The following is a 21,753-nucleotide window of genomic DNA, read 5'->3' as shown; positions in this document are numbered from 1 at the left end:
TAGTTGATGTGGTTTCTTCATAGTGTTGATAGTCTTTACAATTTGGTATGTTTTTGCAGTGGCTGGTACTGGTTTCTCCTTTCCATATTTAGTGCTTCCTTCAGGAGCTCTTGTAAAGCAGGCCTGGTGGTGACAAAATCTCTCAGCATTTGCTTGTTTGTAAAGGATTTTATTTCTCCTTTGCTTATAAAGCTTAGTTTGTCTGGGTATGAAAGTCTGGGTTGAAAATTATTTTCTTTAAGAATGTTGAATATTGGCCCCCACTCTCTTCTGGCTTGTATGGTTTCTACACAGAGATCCACTGTTAGTCTGATGGGCTTCTCTTTGTGGATAACCCGACCTTTCTCTCTGGCTGCCCTTAACATTTTTTCTTCATTTCAACCTTGGTGAATCTGATGGTTATGTTTCTTGGGGTTGCTCTTCTTGAGGAGTATCTTTGTGGTGTTCTCTGTATTTCCTGAATTTGATTGTTGCCCTGTCTTGCTAGGTTGGGGAAGTTCTCCTGGATAATATCCTGCAGAGTGTTTTCCAACGTGGTTCCATTCTCCCCATCACTTTCAGGTATACCACTCAAGCGTAGGTTTGGTCTTTTCACATATTAGGCTTTGTTCATTCCTTTTCATTCTTTTTTCTCTTACCTTGTATTCACTCTTTATTTCATTAAGTTGATGTTCAATCTCTGATATCCTTTCTTCCACTTGATTGATTCAACTATCGATACTTGTGTATGCTTCTCAAAGTTCTCTTGCTATATTTTTAAGCTCCATCAGGTCATTTATCTTCTTCTCTAAACTGTTTATTCTAGTTAGCAATTCCTCCAACCCTTTTTCAACATTCTTAGTTTCCTTGCATTGGGTTAGAACATGCTCCTTTATCTCAGAGGATTTTGTTATTACCCTCTTTCTGAAGCCTACTTCTGTCAATTCATCAAACTCATTCTCTGTCCAGTTTTGTTCCCTTGCTGGTGAGGAGTTGTGATCCTTTGGAGAGGAGGCATTCTGGTTTTTGGAATTTTCAGCCTTTTTATACTGGTTTTTCCTCATCTTCATGGATTTATCTACTTTGATCTTTGATGTTGGTGACCTTCAGATGGGGTTTCTGTGTGGGCATCCATTTTGTTGATATTGATGCTATTTCTTTCTGGTTGTTAGTTTTCCTTCTAATAGGCCCCTCTGCTGCAGGTCTGCTGAAGTTTGCTGGAGGTCCACTCCAGACCCTGTTTGCATGGGTATCACCAGCAGAGGCTACAGAACAGCAAAGATTGCTGCCTGTTCTTCTTCTGGAAGCTTCATCCCAGATGGGGCACCTGCCAGATGCCAGCTGGAGCTCTCCTGTATGAGGTGCCTGTCGACCCGTGCTGGGAGGTGTCTCCCAGTCAGTACGCATGGGAGTTCAGGGACCCACTTGAGGAGGCAGTCTGTCCCTTAGCAGAGCTCGAGCTCTGTGCTGGGAGATATGCTCCTCTCTTCAGAGCCAGCAGGCAGGATCATTTAAGTCTGCTGAAGCTGCACTTACTGCTGCCCTTTCCCCCAGGTGCTCTGTTCCAGGGAGATGGGAGTTTTATCTATTAACCCCTTCCTGGGACTGCTGCCTTTCTCTCAGAGATGCCCTGCCGAGAGTGGGGGAATCTAGAGAGGCAGCCGGGCCACAGCATTTTTGCAGAGCTGTGGTGGGCTCCACCCAGTTTGAACTTCCCTGCGGCTTTGCTTTCACTATGAGGGGAAAACCGCCTACTGAAGCCTCAATAATGGCAGACGCCCCTTCCTCCACTAAGCTCGAGTGTTCCAGGTTGACTTCAGACTGCTGTGCTGGCAGTGAGAATTTCAAGCTAGTGGATCTTAGCTTGCTGGGCTCTGTGGGGGTGGGATCCGCTGAGCTAGACTGCTTGCTCCCTGATGTCAGCCCCCTTTTCAGGGGAGTGAATGATTCTGTCTCTCTGGCATTCCAGGCACCACGGGGGTATGAAAAAAAAAAAAAAAAAAACTCCTGCAGCTATCTCACTGTCTGTCCAAATGGCCACCCAGTTTTGTGCTTGAAACCCAGGGCCCTGGTGTCATAGGCACCCAAGGGAATCTCCTGGTCTGCAGGTTGTGAAGACCATGGGAAATGTGTAGTATCTGGGCCCGAGTACACCATTCCTCGTGGTGCAGTCCCTCATGGCTTCCCTTGGCTAGGGGAGGGAGTTCCTCGACCCCTTGTCCTTCCTGACAAGGAAGGCACGGCATTGCCTCACCCTGCTCAGCTTGCCCTCCATGGGCGGTACCCACTCTCTAACCAGTCCCAGTGAGATGAACTGGGTACCTCAGTTGGAAATGCAGAAATCACTCACGTTCCTCGTTGATCTTGCTGGAAGTTGCAGACTGGAGCTGTTCCTATTTGGCCATCTTGCCAGCCACTCCCCAAAAGTCTTTTTATCCATTGTTGTGCCAGTAGTATATATTCTCTTAATTATTTTCATTCCTAATAATTTTTGATATCCATTAAGTGTTGTAATTTTGTTATTCTTCAGTGTTGTGAAGCTAGCCTTGGGCCTTTTTATGACTATAAGAATTTAATATCAGCTTCTCAATTTTCATAAATTTTTAAATTAGAGCATTGATTGGGATTTCATTAAACCTGATCAACCTGAATATAATTAACATAATTAAAAATATAGTCTTCTAATCTATGACCATGGTATATTCCTCCATTTAGCTAGGTTTTCTCTCCCTCTTTTAATAATATTTTGTATTCTTCTGTGTAGACATCTTACTTATTTTTGTTAGATATAATCCTTCATAGTTGATACTATTTTAAATTATTAAAAATTTTTTTATGTTAATTGTTTAATACTGGATATAGAAATACAATTAAATTTGTATATTGACTTTGTATCAAGTGAGATTGTTGAAATCACCTGTTGATATTGGTGGTTTACCTGTACTTTCTTATGAATTTTTCACATACACAATCATATCTTTTGGAAAGAATACAGCTTAATTTTTTCTTTTCCTACGTTTACATATTTTATTTTCTTATTTTATTTTTCTTCTTTTTGTTTCTTTTCCTTCTCCCTTTACTAAATTTGCTCAGACTTCTGATTCAGGATTGAAGTGTCCCATTTCTGATGTCTGTAGGAAAGCTTTCAGTGTTTCACTATATAATTTGATGTGTTTTTGTTTTTGTTTGTTTTATAGATGTATTTTATCAGATTAAGGAGATTTTCCTCTATACTTAATTTGCCAAAAGTATTTCTTAATTCAAAAATTATTACAGGTGTTTAATTTTACCAAATACTCTTTCTGCATCCCATTATATTTGCTACATTTTTCTCCTTTATTCTTTACATGTTGATAATTATGTTAACTAATGTTCAATCTAATCTAGAATATTTATTTTTTATACTTTGCTTGTTTGTTTTGTTTTTTACTCTTGTCCCTCTATTCATTAGGGATATTAGATTTTATTTTTCTTTTTTGTAGTATAAATCATTATCAGGCTATTCTGGCACTATAAAATGAATCGGGAAAAATTCATCTTTCCGTTTTCTGGAAAATATTATATAAATTTAATATTAATTTTTCTTTAAATATCTGCAAGTCTTAATAATAAGGTCATCTGGGTTTAGACTTTTTGGGTGGGATAGTTTTTATATTTGATTTAGTTTCTTTATTGCTAATCAGATTTTCTATTTCTTCTTGTCTCAGGTTTGGTAGTTTATTTTTCTAGAAATTTTTTTCATTTCATCACAATTTTCCATACTTGATGTTTTTGAAACTATTTTAAATGATGTCATTTTAAAAATTTTATTTTTAATTGTTTGATGCTGGACTACATAGTATGAACAACTATTTTGGCAAGAATGCAGTTTAATTTTTAACTATAAAGTTGTTCATACTACTCATTTCTTTTTTTATATCTGTAATATCCATAGTGATGTCTTCTTCTTATTTCTAGTAATAGTAATTATACCTCCACCCTTTCTTACTCCCCAAGTCCTGTCTTGTTGTGAATTATCATTTTATTATTTTTTTCAAAGAAATTATTTTGGGCTGTGTTGATTCTCTTCATTATACTTCTTTTTTCCTGTTTTATTATTTTCTGCTGTCATTGTGTTATTTTCTTCCTTCCTTTTTTGAGTTCAACTTACTTTTCTTTTTCTAGTCTTTTGAGATGGATGCTTAGGATGCTCATTTATAATATTTATTCTATTATATAATTTGACATCATAAATTTTCTTCTATGCATCATTTTAACTGCATCTTACAAGTTTTATGTCGTATTTTATTACTTATTTCAAAATATGATATGGTTTTTCTTATAACTTAATTTTTGACCAATGGGTTGTTTAGAAATGCATTGCTCAATTCTAAAACATTTGAGGATTTTATGATTTTTCTGTTATTAATATCTAGCTTTATTCTATTAATACTATATTTAAAGAATATACTCTGTATTACTTCAGTCTTATGAAATGTGTTGAAATGATTTGTGGTTTGCCATGTGGTCAGTTTTTACGATTGTTTAATGTGCATTAGAAATGAATGTGTATTCTGAATTTATTGAATAGAGACATTTAAAATATCAGTGAGGTCAAGAGACTAAGTAAAGTTCAATAATCAAATATTCAGATCTATTTACTAACTAATTTTTGTTGGCTTATTCTATTAATTAGAGAGATGTGTTAAAATCTCCCAGAATCAATGTGGGAGACTTGTCTCTTTTTTCTTTTAATTTTACCAATTTTGCTCCATATATTTTGACACTATCATACTAAGTGGATACATATTTAGAATATTTAGATATTCTTGATGATATAAATATGAAATATTCCTCTGTATTTCTAGAAATATGTTTTTTATTAAGGCCTACTTTCCTGTATCAGAGAAAAATTTATTTTTAATTGATGTTTACATAGTATATCTTTTTCCACTTTTTTATTTTCAGCCTTTCCGTACATTATCTTTAAGGCATGTATCTTATTAGCAATATACACTTAGTATTTCCTTTGAAATTTTATTTTATTTGTCTGACAAGCTTGTCTTTTAATTGGGGTATTCAGTATATTTACCTCCAACGTAAATAAAAAATATTTGGGTTTAAATCTAGTATCTAATATTATTCAATTTCTCTTTTTGTTTGCCATGTTTTGAGGATTAGTTAAATATATATTTTAATTCTATTTTATCCTTGTTAGCTTTTATTTATTTATTTATTTAATTTTACTTTTTTGAGACGGAGTTTCACTCTTGTTGCCCAGGCTGGAGTGCAATGGCGCGATCTCAGCTCACTGCAACCTCCGACTCCCGAGTTCAAGCAATTCTCCTGCCTCAGCCACCGGAGTAGCTGGGATTACAGGTGGCTACTACCATGCCTGGCTAATTTTTGTGTTTTTGGTAGAGACGGGGTTGGCCAAGCTGGTCTCAAACTCCTGACCTCAGGTGATCCATCGGCCTTTGGCCTCCTAAAGTGCTGGGATTACAAGCATGAGCCACTGCGCCTGGCCTATCCTTGTTAGCTTTCTAGTTAAACATTCTTTGACTAATCTTGTAGGCCTCGCTATAAATTATGGCATGCATCCTTAACTTACTAAACTTTTAACATAGATTAGTACTTTTATCAATTGCTGGACCTTAAATTGTGTTAACTCCATTTATTGTTCCCTCCCCTGCAGTTTTGGCTGTTTTCTACATTTATTTATTATATATTTTACACTGCACAAGGTATTATAATTGCTCTTTAATAAATACAAGCTTTCTTTAATCACCCATAGATTTATATTTTCCGTTGCTCTTTCTTCCTTCTAACATCTGCCAGTTTCCATCTGAGATCATATTTCTTCTCTCTGGAGCTCTTCACTGTGACAAGTCTGTTGCCAATGGAAAAACATTTTGAAAATATCTACTTTTTCCCTTCATTTTTGAAGGTGATTTTCACTGGGTAAAGATATTGGAATAGGCTCTTTGAAGTGCTTTGAAGATAATGCTACTGTGTTCTGGCTTCTGTTATTTCTGTTGAAGAGTAAGTTAGTCATTTGAAAGTAATGCCTTTTTTTTCTAGCTGCTTTTTAGTTTTCTCATTGTATTTGGTTTTTCAGCAATTTGACTATGGTAGGCCAAGATATGGTTTTCTTTGTATTTATTTTATGCAGAGTTGATAATGCATCTTGCCTGTGCTTCACATCTTTTAATTGATTTAAGCTAACTCTTTTTTCTTTTCTTTTTTGAGACAGAGTCTCACTCTGTTGCCAGGCTGGAGTGCAGTGGCACAATCTCGGCTCACTGCAACCTCTGCCTCCCGGATTCAAGTGATTCTCCTGCCTCAGCCTCCAGAGTAGCTGGGACTACAGGCACCTGCCACCACGCCTAGCTAATTTTTGTATTTTTAGTAGAGACGGGGTTTCACCATATTGGCCAGGATGGTCTCGATCTCTTGACCTCGTAATCTGCCCACCTCAGCCTCTCAGAGTGCTAAGATTACAGGCGTGAGCCACTGCACCCTGCCTGATTTAAGCTAACTCTTAAATATGATTCCTTCGTATATTGTTCAGCTCAATTATTTATCTTTCTTCAGGGTCCCAGATTATGCGTACGTTCAACTTCTCTATTATGCCTCATATATCTCTTATGTTTTGATTTTTAGTTTTTTGTTTTGCTTTGTTTTGCATCCTAGATTCTCTCCAATCTTCTGTAAATATATTCTAGCTGCTTATAATTAGTTTCTAATTATTTTCAGCTGCATTTTATCAGATTGCAAACTGATCTTTTGAGTTTCAAGCTTCAGATATTGTGTTTTTCAGTTTTAGAATTTCCATTTGATTTCTTTAAAGATTCACGTTTTCTACTGACATTTCCATTTGTCCTGAAAGCATATTGTTTATAGTTAAAGTTGCACCTGATAGCTGCAATATATTGATCTACTATGGTTCTGTTTCTATTGTCTTTTTTTCTCTCTGTCCTTAGTCATTTGGGCTTTTCTCTTAGTATGCCTGGTAACTTCTGATGTCATGACAAATATTTCCTATTTAAAAAACTGTGGAGAAAATTTGAGTGTCTAGATTTTGTGAACTTCCTATGGAGAATATTTACTTGTACTTCTGGCAGGCAGTTAAGCTAGTGGCTGATAGTTGTAACCAAAATAGGGTTTTGTTTGTTTGGTAGCTGGTTTTCAGTGTTTTTGAGAGCTAGCCTATTTTGCTTTGTTCTTACTCCTAGGCTGCAGCCCTTCAGATGTCCCATCTGAAATCCTGGGTGTTTACCAGAACCCCAGGTAGACACACAGGATTTCAGATGGGACATCTGAAGGGCTGCAGCCCAGGAGTAAGAACTAAGCATCCTATCATCCCACTTCATGGTGTGCTTTGAACACGAACTTTTGTCTTTGAGATAGCCAAGACTGTGTTCAGTAGCTGCCTGAAAAGCAGCAAATGCCTTGAAGGAAATGCAGAGGACAGTGTCAGCCTCATGTTCTCTTGTGGATCATGACTCTAAGTTGTTGCTATGTTGATAGATCTTCAGTACTTCCAATAGATTATCTATCTGTCTAATCAGCTTTTATAGTTGTTTTGTGGGAGCAGGAAGAGTTATGCTGATAATAGCTGGTCTGTTGTAGTTGTAGAAGGAGTTGCAAAGTTTATATACTTTTTTTTTTTTTTTTTTTGAGATGGAGTCTTTGCTCTGTAGCTCAGGCTGGAGTGCAGTGGCACGATCTTGGCTCACTGCAACCTCTGCCTCCCGGGTTCATGCTGTTCTCCTGCCTCAGCCTCCACAGTAGCTGGGACAACAGGCGCCTGCCACTACGCCTGGCTAATTTTTTTTTGTATTTTTAGTAGAGACAGGGTTTCACTGTGTTAGCCAGGATGGTCTCCATCTCCTGACCTCGTGATTTGCCAGCCTCAGCCTCCCAAAGTACTGGGATTACAGGCGTGAGGCACCACGCCTAGCCAAAACTTATCGTATTTTTAAAATAAGTTGTTTTAAATTTATAATCTACTTTTGAGAAAAATTCATAGAGATAATTTTACTAATTAGAGACTATTACAAAATGTTTATACACTAACTTATAAAAGTTTGGAAACTTTTTGAGGCCATGGGTCATGTTTAATTAATTTTTATGTCCTAAGTAAGTGCTTAATGACATTTTAAAAGTAGAATAGATGTGAATATAAGTACTCTAGGAATTCAGAGGAGAAAGAAAGGATTTCGTAAACTACAGCATCCATTTAAAATCATCCAATTTAAAATCATGAGGGGTTTCTTGGTGGATGTATAAGTTTTGGAAAGGTTGAGGGGTAAAAAGTAAGTTAAGTCACAAAAGAAAACATGTTCCATCTCTTAAGGCAAAGTTCAAAGATATAGGGGATGATAAGGATACCAGCTTATCTATAATAAAAAATTTGTTTTAGGGAGTACTAGATGGATAGATTGGAGCTATGTTGTAGAAAATGGTAAATACTGGGTTGTAGGATATTGATTTTTTCCTATGGGCCAAAGAGTCTTTTTGAGTACCTGCATGGAACGTTGGATGTTCAATGAATGAAGTTAAACCAAAAAAGAAATAAATAAAGAGGACATTGAAGCTTGAGAAATACTGGTTTAAAGAGATTTGTTTACAGCAAGACTTTTTTGAATCTTTAAAGTGTGCATTGTAAATTTCCAAAGTTGCTTAAACTTAGCACACTTTTGCTTATAAAGAAACAGTGTTCTTGGAACATACTTTGGAAAATTGGTATATGTGGGCATTGAGGGAACACTGGAATATTATACTAACATATAAAGTCTGTGAAAACTGGAGCTTCTTGATATTGTTCACAGTTCTACCAGTTGTACTAAGAGAATTACCTAGCAAAGATAAGTTCTCAATATATATTAAGTGAGTTGGCTTTAGTGGATAAAAATGAATGGGATGAGCATGAAATCCATTTTTAAATTTTTTTTAGCAAGAATAATCTGATGATATAGTACGGATGGATTTTAGGGAAAATAGGCTGGAAGCTTAAGTCCAAGAAAATAAACTTTTAAAGTTGTCCAGACCTAAGATTTGTTCTTGGACTGTGGTGCCATCCTTGAAAATGGGAAATAAAATGGATAACAGTGATACTTTTTAAAACAAATTGATAAGATTTGGTAATAGATTAGATGGAACTTCTCAAGGCACTCAAAGAATTTGAATAGCTTTGAGTCACTGTAGGGAAGAAGAAATTTATTTGTGTAAGACTTCATTCTGTTTTCTTCATGTAGCCTAAAGATCTGATGGATAGAGTCATGAAAGAATTATTTAATTTCATGAAGTCTTACCTTTTGTTTGAGAACTTTTTGTGTAGAAAAAGATCACCAGTTTCCAAATGGTAATTGGAGAGGGTTTGAATGAAAGATACGGAAAAAAGTATTTAAAAAATCATGCTGAGTTTTATGATCGAGAGTAAATATATTGTGCAGATCTGACTTAGCTCACAGAGCATCTTTCAGCACAATAATTTTATGACATCTACATATGAAGAATTTTCATTAAAACATTTTAAATTTATGTTAATGCAAATTGGGTAACTATCTTGAGCTACATCTTTTCCAGAATAAAGCAGAGCATTATAGGATTATCAGCAAATAGAACTTGGATTTGAGGAATGAATGGACTGTGAGATTGGAAATGTTAGTTCTGTCTAGTCCACATATACCTAGAGTAAAACCTAGTCAAACCTAGACTATCACTGTCACCACCTATGTCTGATCAAACTTACCAAGCCCCAAGGGCTTTCTCTCTTAGAAGCTTTCTCCCTCGGAAGAGACAATGGGATGGAATGGAAGCAGCCCAGACTTCAGATTCACCTACTTAGTTTTAAATCCCATGAAGAATTAGTTGCTTCTTACGTCTTAGTCTAGTTCTTCCTAAAATAGGAATAGTAATTATCTCATAATATGGTAACAAGGATTAAATAAAATATAAAATAACTACAACTGTAGGCACTATGCATACACGAATACATCACTGAATGAAGACTGTGTTGTAATCCCTTAAATACAACTCCTTTATATCCATGAGATTTGCTTTCCATCTAAAACATGAGTCCATTAGTAATGCATCTATGGATCTTGAGAAATGCTACATTTGTGGTGATGGCAATTAGGAATGATAATATTGGTGTCATAATGACTATCAGAATAATATTCAAAAATATTTTCATAGGTTTTTCATGTAAGCTATGGTAGTTATAAGGGTGAAATGTTTGGTGGGGTTGGAAAAAGATTGTTCTTGCTAGAAAGTTATAAGTTTGTAGGTAATATTATCAAGAATCAGAATAAAGTATATCTAAATAGTAAAACATGATTTTCATTAATTGTAAGTACATCTCTTTTCCATTATACCAGTGAGAAGAAGCTCATTACAGATGCCCTTAATAAAAATCAGTTTCTGAAAAGACTGGATCCTCAGCAGATCAAAGACATGGTGGAATGCATGTATGGGAGAAACTATCAGCAAGGGAGTTACATAATTAAGCAAGGAGAACCAGGAAACCATATCTTTGTGCTGGCAGGTGGGTTTCACAGATTTTTCCAGTTATTATAAATATTTTGCCTGTTATGATTTTCTGCAAACATTTATAAAAACGTAAAACTAGTTGCTCTATTTGTAGAAAACATAACATATTGAATTCATGAAATAGGAAAATTATTGATCTAATCATGATGATGATAATATTTAATATGTGCTGAATGATTTCTATATATCAGGCATCCTATTGAGCAGTTGATAGAGAGATCTCATCTTATCTTCTCGCCAACCTGTAAGGCAAGTTCTATTTTCTCCATGTTACTAACATGGACATGTCTCAGAGAGGGTAACGCCACACAGATCATAAGCAGTGGAAGTAAAATGCACACTTAGGCAATTTGACTTAAGAATCCACACTTCTAATCACACTACCACTCGCTCAAAAAGTGTTTTTATTCAAAATACTGCTGCTGAAGTTAACATTTTAAGAAATGCACTAGGAAAAAAGAAAACAATTAATATTGTGGTTCTGGAAAATGTTTTGGTTTTACACCAATGATTTAAAAAGATAATTTAGGTACCTTTGACCAACACACAAATCAAATGACATGTCTTACAATTAAAACCAGTGTTTTTAGAATCATTTAAATGGTTTCCTTCATCTGTGGTAATTTGAACATGCTTACATGTTGGGAAGATTATAATGGTTAGATAGGCAAATGATTTATTTTTGTGATGTATAGATCTTATAATGACTTCTCAATTTTTTTTTGTCTTTTGTATATAGAAGCAAAAATTTATCTAAACAGGGATTAAAGTTATGGAACATTTTGTCACATTCTGGCACAACTTTTTGAGTTTTAGGGGAAAAAGTTAAAACTGGCTTACCCAGAAGGAGTGATGAATGGAGGAATGCTTTCTATTTGGCATTGTAGTTCCTGATAATCTAAGTAATGCTTTTATTCTTATTCCTTTGGGGCCTTAAGTGTGAGGCAGAAGTTGTCTATCTAAACAAATTAATAAACATGTATTATTCTATTTATAGTATATAAAAGATTGTTTTATATACTTTGATTATTTGAACATGCCAATTTTATGATTATTATTTGCTGTATATATCTTTGTAGGCACCTTTAAAATTATACAGTCATTCCCAAGGAATCATTCTACTTAATTAATGAGTTATAGTCTTAATTTAGCCAGCCTTCAATTTTTTAGGGACAACTTTTCCCTCTTGCAACTTTTCTCTTACCCATTTTAACTTCTGCTTTAGCAACACTAGAGTATTGCAGCAAGAGAAGATAGGTCATTAAGTCAACAAATATTTATGAAACCTCCTAGGAGAGGATGAGAAATTGATGTTAGCCTATCTCGTTCCTTCCCAAGTAGTTCTGATGGAAGGCTCAGGGAGAGAAGAGGTTGAACAGAAGTCAGTATCCAAACAGCTATTGAGATCAGAGTTATGGCACACATGGAAATGAAAATTGGACGGTTTCTTATTTGAATTAATTACAGTGTCACCCAAGGACTGAATTGCCTGGTTTAATTATCTGGTTGAGCAAATTAATTTGATAATTTAAAATATTCCCTTCATGAAACACAGCATGAATAGCAAAGAGTAAAAGCATATTTAGCTTAAACTTTTGTTATTCCATATAATTCTTCAGCATTGCTCAGGTAGAATGAGCCATAACCAATTTCAAGATAAAAACTTGAAATGCATTAAGATTCATGATATCAACTGGACACTACCACTAAGTGGCTTTGATAGAATAGAATTTAGCTAATGAGAAATTTTAAATTGCATGTCTAACCTGTAGGATTTGGAGGCAAAACTGAGTGTTTTTTTTTTCTTGCTAATATAAATTCTATCAGACTAAGTATAGTTTCTCTTTTGTCCCCTCTATGGCTCTGGCACTTGGAACAGTTCCCAGCACAACATAGGTACTAGATCAGTGTTGCTGAATGAAGGGATGGACAGAGATGATACAGAGCTACTTAGCAGTGAATTAGGAAAAGGAAAGACTAATTCTTTAAGGAAAGGAGACATTGCCCAATCATTTTTTTTTTCCTCTAAGAACTTAGATCTTTTTTGCTTATGCTTTTAGTTGGTTAAGGTTTTGTTTGTATTTGTTCAAAGCAAAAGAAGAGTAAAGCTGCCAAGGCAAAAAAAAAAATAGTGAAGGGGATGCAAAGTTCTGCCTCTTCCTTCCTCCAATCTTTGCCCAGGGAATAAGTGCCAAACACTCTTCTTAGTGATTTTTATTTGTAACTAATATGTATTACATTTAAATAAATTAGAGTTTAGATAACAATTGAGGCACCATGAAGTAACTTGCCCAAGGTCACATAGGCAAAAATGAGTTGAATTAGGACACAGCCAGGCAGTCTGATTCCAGGGCTGATCTACTTACTGGTTATGACGGGTTGTCATTCCATCATTTTGAACAATTTCTCTGTGTTTTTAAGACACACAGTGATTGTTGAGCCCCTCATGAAAGAGAAATAGTTTCATGTATTACATTTCTCATAGGTTATAATGAATTTTAAACAAAACACTTGCCATCCACTGCTTCAGGAAAATAACATTGTAAAAATAATAATATTAATAATAGCTAACACATAGCATTTATTATGCACTAGCCATTGTTCTAAATTCGTTACCTAGATTAACTTATTTCATTCTCGCCACTGTAAAATAATAATAATAATAATTATCCTCATTGTTGATGAGGAACTTCAGACAGATAGAGTAAGTTTCTCAAGGCAACCCAGCTAATAGTAGGTGGCAGAGGTGATTTCAGTCTGCACTTTTACACTTTTAACCGGTATATTATAATAAGAATCATAAAATATCTTACCTGTATACTTTGTGTGCTTTATGATTGTTTTATTTTTCTAATTTATAGCATCTACACGGATTTTGATTTTATTTGTGTGTGTGTTTTTTAAAATTCTACTTGATAGAGGGTCGACTAGAGGTGTTCCAAGGGGAGAAATTGCTGTCCTCCATCCCTATGTGGACCACATTTGGGGAGCTTGCCATTTTATACAACTGTACAAGGACTGCCTCTGTGAAAGGTAATAAAAGAGGAAATGCTCCATCTTTGAATTGTTGTGGCATGTTAGAGATAATCTAGTCCAGTCACATTTGCACCCTGATCCAGAGTCTTTTTGTTTCCCATTTTACCTTATATGTTCTTATAATAGAAATGCTGTGCCTATTCAGGGGTTTATACAGAAGCACTTACCTATATAATTTAAGCTAGAAAGAACTTTCTGGATACCTGTGTATAAAATGTAAAATGGCTTTTAACTATTCACAATGGTAAAGACATGGAATCAATCCAAATGACCATCAGTGATAGACTGGGTAAAGAAAATGTGGTATGTATACATTATGGAATGCTACACAGCCATAAAAAGGAACAAGATTATGTCCTTTGCAGGGACATAGATGGAGCTAGAAGCTATTATCCTCAGCAAACTAACACAGGAACAGAAAACCAAACACTGCATGTTCTCACTTATAAGTGGGCGTTGGACAATGAGAACACATGGACACAGGGAGGGGAACAACACACACTGGAGCCTGATGGGGAGGGGTGGGGGAGGGAGAGCATCAGGATAAATAGCTAATGTATGCGGGGCTAAATACCTAGGTGTTAGGTTGATGGTTGCAGCAAAGCACCACGGCACACGTTTATCTATGAAACAAACCTGCATGTCCTGCACATGTATCCTGGAAATTAAAATTAAATTAAATTAAAAATAAAAGTAAAAAGGTTTGTTCTGCCAAAAGCAATGGCTTTAAGCTGACTGATTCCAATATTTGCTTTAATTGCCACTTTACTTTTTACTACATAGACACATGCCTTTGGCTCATCCAGAATGTTTGCTTTCTAGCTAGTCTCAACGAGATTCTGACCATATTATAAGCCAGAGAAATTAATTAAACCAGCGAAAATGTATCTATATCAAAAGGAATATGAATTAGAGTAATTAGAGTTTTCATGAATGACTTTTGGGATTACTTTATTTGCTTTTCTTTAGATTTATGTTTTATTGACTTTAAGGCAATCTTGGGTTTCCTTCTGAATTACATAGATATGATGTTTTTCAGTGTTTGGGACTGGGTTATATGTGTTAGCCCTGCTGAGGTATTTGATAAAAATGCAGATTCTGGGTCTCTACTGCAAACCTGAATCAGAGTCTCTGGCAGTGGATCCCAGGGATCTTGTATTTCTAACAAGAATATCAAGATGATTCCAATGTAAAGTTTGGTAATCCAGAGCTTTGGGTTTTGATCAATTTTAGAGGCTTTGTTACTCTTTTTTAAAAGATTGTACAACCACAATTTCATCTAGATTTTTTAGAGCCACCACTTCTGGCCCACTTTCTTTTTAAAGTTTATACTTGCCCTTAAGTCTTTACTGTAAAAAAATTATCTCAAAAACTTTCTTTCATAGTCTCTTTCAAATAATTTGTAGGCATTTTACACAAAAGTAACTGTAGAGATTCTTAAATAATATGTAGCTTCTTTAGCAGCAGTGTCAGAACAACATAAAAAGACACATAAACACACACACACACACACACACACACACAGATATCTTTAACTTTCAATTATCTCTTTGTGACTTCACTCTCCAGATTAGCTACAAATTGACCGCCTTTCTCTTGTATCACAGCAGAAATCTAGAGCACATCCTGATGATCTAGTGCATAATTGGGAATTGCAAACTAATTTGAATATCATCCTAACTATAACATAATTAGAAAGGAAATTTTTTGCTAGTCATTTCCAAATAATAGTGTATTTCAAAGCCAAAATGATTTATAAAATTGCTCACTATTTACTTTGCTGTCTCCTTCATTTGTATGTTTGAATAATGCATTTTCCAAGAAGTACCATTTTATAAGAACATATAACAAATCCATCGATTTGTATTTTGGAATGTTTTCACAATGTTGTACTAAATGTTTTATTGTTTTCTTGATTTTTCTAAAGCTATTACCAATGTTAAAACATGGGCATTAGATCGAGAGGTATTCCAGAATATAATGAGGAGAACAGCCCAAGCTAGAGATGAACAATACAGAAACTTCCTCAGAAGGTAAGGACAATACATTGGGAGACAGTGAAGACAGTGGAGTCACCATATTGTGAATATATTGATTTTATCAGAATAATTATTCTACTATAGCTACTCCCATTTAAGCATTTTCCACATGACTAAACCAAAGGAACATTGCTTGCAGTTAATGCCAGTGCATACCAAAAACTATATTTAATTTCTATTATCCTTGTATACTATTTACTTCTCCTGCTAGTTTTTGCCCTTGTATTGATGGAGCGATAGTGTACAGCATAGAAAAATGTGCAAAAAACCTAAACTATTAATTGGGTTGCTCAGTTGGCTTTGAAAGGCATTTGAAATATGAAAGTGGTTAGCCAAAAGACAAGCTTTCTAAAAGTACTTTGCTTAGAATGGTACTAAAATTAAGTTTACTATCCTTATTTGCTTTACCTGAGACTTTCTTATTTGCATAGTCATACCATCTTCCAAATTACTATTATTTGTAGCAAATTGACTTGCTAAAAATGTTACTATACTTGTCATGATGACAGGGACTTGGAACACACTCATTTTGTGAACTATTCTGTACCTCAACACCTTGGATGAATCAATTTATAAGGAAATAAATGTCTATGTAAGTGAAAAAAACTAGTCCCACATTAAAACTTTATTTGGAAGTGTAAGTTATTTATTTAAACAATTTCTGTATCTTTAGTGGGAGTTTTGCAAGTTTCTGAAGCTGCAATACATTCTATAATGAAATGTTATCTATGATACGTAATAAAAATAATAATAATAATGTATCACATGATTTCCAAAAATAAATTATAAGTTCTTCTTATGGTAATTTTTTTCTAGCATGAGAATCCTTCAAAGCTAATGATTTTAGGGCCGTATAGTGCTTAGCTTATAGTGTAGGCTCAATAAACATTGAATAAGACTTCTCATCTAGAATCTTACTGATTTGTTCTCCCAGAGACAATAATGTCTCCTGGCAGAGAGCTGCAATAATGACAAGCAGGTTCTCTACCTATTTTCCAGCCAATGCATTAGCTATCATATTGTGGGGCCCACTTGAATCTAGGTGATCTCAAAATCCACCAACTGAGCAACACAGGTTAGCATTTAAGCTGATAAGCCACACTTACATAAGGGCCAAAAAGAGGTACTTAAAAAAACCAGTGTGCCTGGGTTGTGTTTGAATGTCTGAGATTAAACGTGAACTAGGCATAGCAGTTAATTACCTTGGAGTCTAGAATGTTCTTAATGGAAAAAGCTCAGATAATCTACTAGTGAATATTCATTCTTTCCTTCCCTCCTTTTGTTATTTCCTTCATTCAACTAATACTTATTAGCAGGCACTAAATATTGTTGATTTAGTGGTTAACAAGATAAACCCGATTCTTGCCTTCATAGAGGGGAGACAGAGAAAATATTTTTTCTTGTATCTCTTTTGCCACCAACCTCCAAAGGTGCTAGGTTTATAACAGTTAATTTTCACTAATGTTATAGATCTCTGTTTGGACCAGAAGTAAAACCTTCATGATAGTCTGTGTTAATAACAAGTTCTGATGACTCTTACCATTTCATCTATAGTGAGATATATTAGGGGAATACATTTCTCTTTGTTTCATAATATACAGTATGTTTTTTATTTACATTAATTATTATGAAGTATGTGATATTCTATGTGATATATAGTGCATATGTGAGTTATAGGACATCATAACAAAATGAACACCCGTGAAGTTACTGCCCAACCTAAGGAAGAGAAAGCAGTTGTTGAAGTTCTTATGTACTTCTCCATGTTATTTCCAGCCTCTTCCTTCTCTTCTCCTTGAGGGTATCTGCGTTCTGAAGTTTAGTGATCATTCCCTTGGTGTTGTTTATAATTTTGCCTGTAGCTTGATTTAGTTATTTTTGAAGTTCATCCGTGCCTCTGGCTATCATTAATTTTAAAAGACAGTACAGTATGACTAATAATCAGAGATCATTTCAATGTCAATTCTCATGTTCCCTCCCCACCCCGGATTCAGTCCTTACTTAATTATAAGGATTTAGACAAAAATCTGATTCTCCACTGGAAGCAGAGCTCCTCGCACAAACTAATAAAACAGATATTGAGAAGTGGAGAGGAACAAACTTCCAAATGCGATTCACTGTGAAAACCAACAACAAATGTAAATTTATTTTTACCAAATAGACAAAATGTGATTTTTCCCCCTGTCTGGTATCTTACTATTTTCATTTTTTTGCCTGTGGCACATGTCTGTGATTATATATCTATAATTTCCAGTGTATATGAAATTCAGTTATTGATGTGTTTGCAGTTATTTGGACATTTACTTTGGAAGAATCAAAGTGCATTATATTTTTTAAAATGTATGTAAAGTTTTTAGAATCTGCATATGTGTATATTTATAGTTTAATTCAGGAAGGTAATTAAAGGTTTCTTTTTAATTTTGAAGTGTATCCTTGCTGAAGAATTTACCTGAAGATAAATTAACCAAGATCATTGACTGCTTGGAAGTGGTAAGAAATTTTGAAGTAAAAATAAATTTCATTAGAAGATATTACAATGTACTTATATTATTAACACCATAAATAAATAAGAAAAAGATGTCAGAGCACCAGTCTACAGAGACTGAGAGTCTTTTTCTATGGTGAAAAATCTTAAGCCAACTCATGCTGTGTTAAGGGATGGAGAAAGGTTTAAATTCTTTAGATGTATAAAAGGAAATTGGATTTGCATGTGTAAAGTGAAATTTGATTTACATATTTTAATCTTTTTAGTATATCTCATAAAACAAACCTGCCTTACTCAAGAAGCATTTGATTTTCTACAATTAACATCACAATCCCTTACAGAGTTTTCATAGTATAAAGGAGTCACTGATGCATAATTAAGAAATGGAGCAGAGAAAGGGTATGTTGGTCCTTTTGGTGGCAAGCCTCTGAGTCAGGCTGTGAAACACTTTCTACTTGAACACTCTAGGCCACAAAAACACATTTTAAAAACTGTACTTAAGAAGCGCTTTATCTATTTTAACATCTAGGGGGAAACGGCATATTGGAATGTGTTCAAAAACTCATTTTAGGCATCACCCAGATGGTTGGTTCTAGTCCAAGACGAGTCAAGTCTTTTCATGAATAATGCTTTTACGACATGTACCTTGGATTCTAACGACATGCATTTTGTGAAAATGCCTTCAGATTTCAGAGATTAAAATTCAAAGCAAATACGTTCTTTAACTTTTTGGGGGGTCAATTTCATTGAAACCCAGATGGCTTTTATGGAATTTAAAGGAGGTAAGGAATAGTAAAGGAGTCACATATAGAATTTAAGCTTTTATAAAGCTGTTCTCGGTGGGAGGAAAAAAAACCCCAAAAACCCTACAAGGCTGATTGTTGACAGATTCATGCCTCTGTCAATCACAATATACATTGTAACTAATATCTGTCAAGCAGGGAGTAGGGACCATTTTATCCTTAAGTGTAAGTGACACCAGCAGTGTTTCCATTTACAATTCATGGAACCCATCCAGCAGTTTATCAAGGACAGACCATGATGACACAGTGCCTGGCCTTGTGGCCCCAGGGGGTTCAGATATGAAGTCATTTTCAAGAAGATTGCTTACCCTGCATCTCTGGAGAGTCTCCCATTGTAACATAACCCAGTCACAGATGTTACAAATTAATAATTCATCCTAATTTCTAAGGGTGTTTTTTTTTTATTTAAAGCTGGAGAGGCCCTAGTTTTTTTTGTTAACCAAGGAAATCTGTTTTTAATATAATACTAATAGAGTAGATTCACCAGAGGGGATTTCTATGTTGACAGCAAATATGAAAATTTAGTATCATTAAAAATAAATGGTAAATTAGACATATTTATAGCAGCCACAGGCAATTGCTACAGAATATATAGATGGGGGCTCAAATCCAGTAATAATTAACACACAATTCAAATTTGAAAAACTCATCTTTTCAAACACCTTGGAAAGGATTTGCTGTGTCTCAGCATTTGCAGACGGCAGCAGTTTACAAAGGGCTCTTTATTCATACCTGGCAAACAAATGTGTCTCTGTGATGTGTGAAAGTTCTCAAATGTGAAAGTGATTAACAAGGGACTAATGGGATCTATTTAGCGCTAAGAAATGCATGTGATTTACCAGTGTAGCTTGGACGAATGACCCATCAACTTGGTCCTGACAACAGCCAATCACTACTGCATCAGTTTCGACGATGTCCAGAGTTCTAGGACCAGTTGTCCCACAAACTGTCCCCATAATCTTTGAAAAAGACAATCTAAATCTGTCATGCAGTTTGGGAGTTGATTTGGGAGTTTTGCATGTAGCAGGGGGTAGGGAAGGGAGAATCAGAATTTCCCATCACTAAGTAGTTGATCTGATGATGTATTTGTTGAAACTTAGACGGTTGAACTCCTAGAACAAATGGCCCTGATTGTGCAATGTTCCAATGGCATTTCTTGCTTTAGCTTAAATCACTCAGAACATTTATACAGGCAGCCATTGCCTTTAAGCCTCTTCTTGTGTTCTGATAAGAAAACGAGGGTAGGCATAACACCAACATACTAGAGTTCATTAAGAGTTAACTAATGAGAACTGTAAAGCATGATACAGATTCAGAACAGAGTGTACAGATTAACGACAATGAAAATAATAATGTGACTTATGCACCTGGCAGTTATGCAGTATGAAAGATAAGAGTGGAAGTAGTTTCTGCCCCCACACATGGTGATGAATCCACTAAGCATGAGATTTGACTGTGACATCCTCCTGAACTACAAACATTGTGATTCATCATAAAGTCACCTGTTAGTCACAGTGCTTTGGTATTTGACCCAGTGGCCTTTTGCACTGTGACTCTAAACTGCTATCTTTCACAAGGCTGAGGTGTCTGAGGCTGGGATGAGGGTGTAGTGTGGAGCACCTTTGCCCTTAGTCAGATTGCCTGTGGTGCCGATGAGAAGGCATATTCCCAGGCACCACCCCACACTTACTGAATCAGAAACTCAAGTTGGGGCCCCCAAATCCACACCTAACACTCTAATGGTGGGATTTTTATGCTTATTAAAGTCTAAGAGGCACTGGTTTAGTTATGAATGTTTAGAGTTTGCAACCATCTGCCTCTTTCTTTGGGAATTTTCCATTTTAATCACTTTTTTAAAGTCTAGTCTTTCTTGTAGTCCTTACCAACACTTGCATAAACCAGGATTTTGTTTTCCTGTCATCTTAATGGTTAAATCCACAGCCATAAGAAAGTTGAAATAATTGTAGATTTTGCTACAGTTTATGAACCATTGAGCTAAAGGTGGGGCAGCCAGGTGTTCTAGAAAGTTCACTAGTCCAAAGTCTGGAGATTAGGGCTTGTGGTTCTGCCTCTGTCACTCTACCAGCTATCAATGAATTGTGGTGGGCTTAAGCATATCATCTCTTCATCTACAAAATAATGGAGTGGTGGGCCATATCTCTATGAGCTCTTTCAACATTTAAATCATAGAATTCTATATGATTGGCTCACCCAAATAGGAATAACTTCTGTTGTTTTTCATTTTGTAGTATCTGGTTCTTTGAAAATAATCAATCAGGTGCTACATGTCCGAATGGCTGACTGGGCCCACCTGATCAAGGTGTGCTTGCCTTAAAATTTCTGAGGTGTTCTAAACTCTTGTACTTGGAAAACAAAGATTAACGAGTAACAACATAAATAACTAACTGTAAACAATTTTTTAACCCACACACTTGAGTACATAGTCACATAATGGTGTGTGTATGTGTGTGTGTACTATACATCTGGTTGTATATCATCAGTACTCCTAATACTTCTTTTTAATGAAGATTTCATTTGCTTTTTGCAAGATACTTGTAAAGAAGATTTTCTAGCTGCAAATTAAAGACTCTAAGGAAGTCATTGCCTTCCTTCTTTGTCTTTGTCCTCTGTCACTTTGGAATTTCCTTCTGGTTTTATATATTGCATTTACAGGTACTCAGGCTCTAGCATTTTGCTAGATTATCACAGAATGAACATTTTGTTTACAGTAAAAATGGGTTACAACTCATTACCAGGTTATGAAACCAATTTAGAGGAGCATTTAAAAAATCAGAATAGTAAGTATAAGTATTATTTTGAAAAATGTTTCAATTTTGTATAAATACGTGTACCTGCTCTTGTGTGTGTATTGGGA

The 21,753-nt window shown here is 35.3% G+C and overlaps 1 protein-coding gene across 1 annotated transcript in view; it reads left to right on the top strand.

Annotated features, from left to right (window-relative positions):
- Positions 1–21,753, top strand: part of PRKG2 (protein kinase cGMP-dependent 2) — a 117,574-nt gene that overhangs the window by 27,522 nt on the left and 68,299 nt on the right. Inside the window, exons 3-6 of the mRNA XM_030819060.1 lie at positions 10,344–10,510; positions 13,435–13,548; positions 15,479–15,584; positions 18,017–18,080. Coding sequence (XP_030674920.1) covers positions 10,344–10,510; positions 13,435–13,548; positions 15,479–15,584; positions 18,017–18,080 — 451 coding nt within the window. The remainder of the gene's footprint in view (positions 1–10,343; positions 10,511–13,434; positions 13,549–15,478; positions 15,585–18,016; positions 18,081–21,753) is intronic.

The sequence above is a fragment of the Nomascus leucogenys genome, chromosome 9 (assembly GCF_006542625.1).
Source record: "Nomascus leucogenys isolate Asia chromosome 9, Asia_NLE_v1, whole genome shotgun sequence".
Classification (NCBI taxonomy): Eukaryota; Metazoa; Chordata; class Mammalia; order Primates; family Hylobatidae; genus Nomascus; species Nomascus leucogenys.
This window is presented reverse-complemented; position numbering and strand designations above follow the sequence as displayed.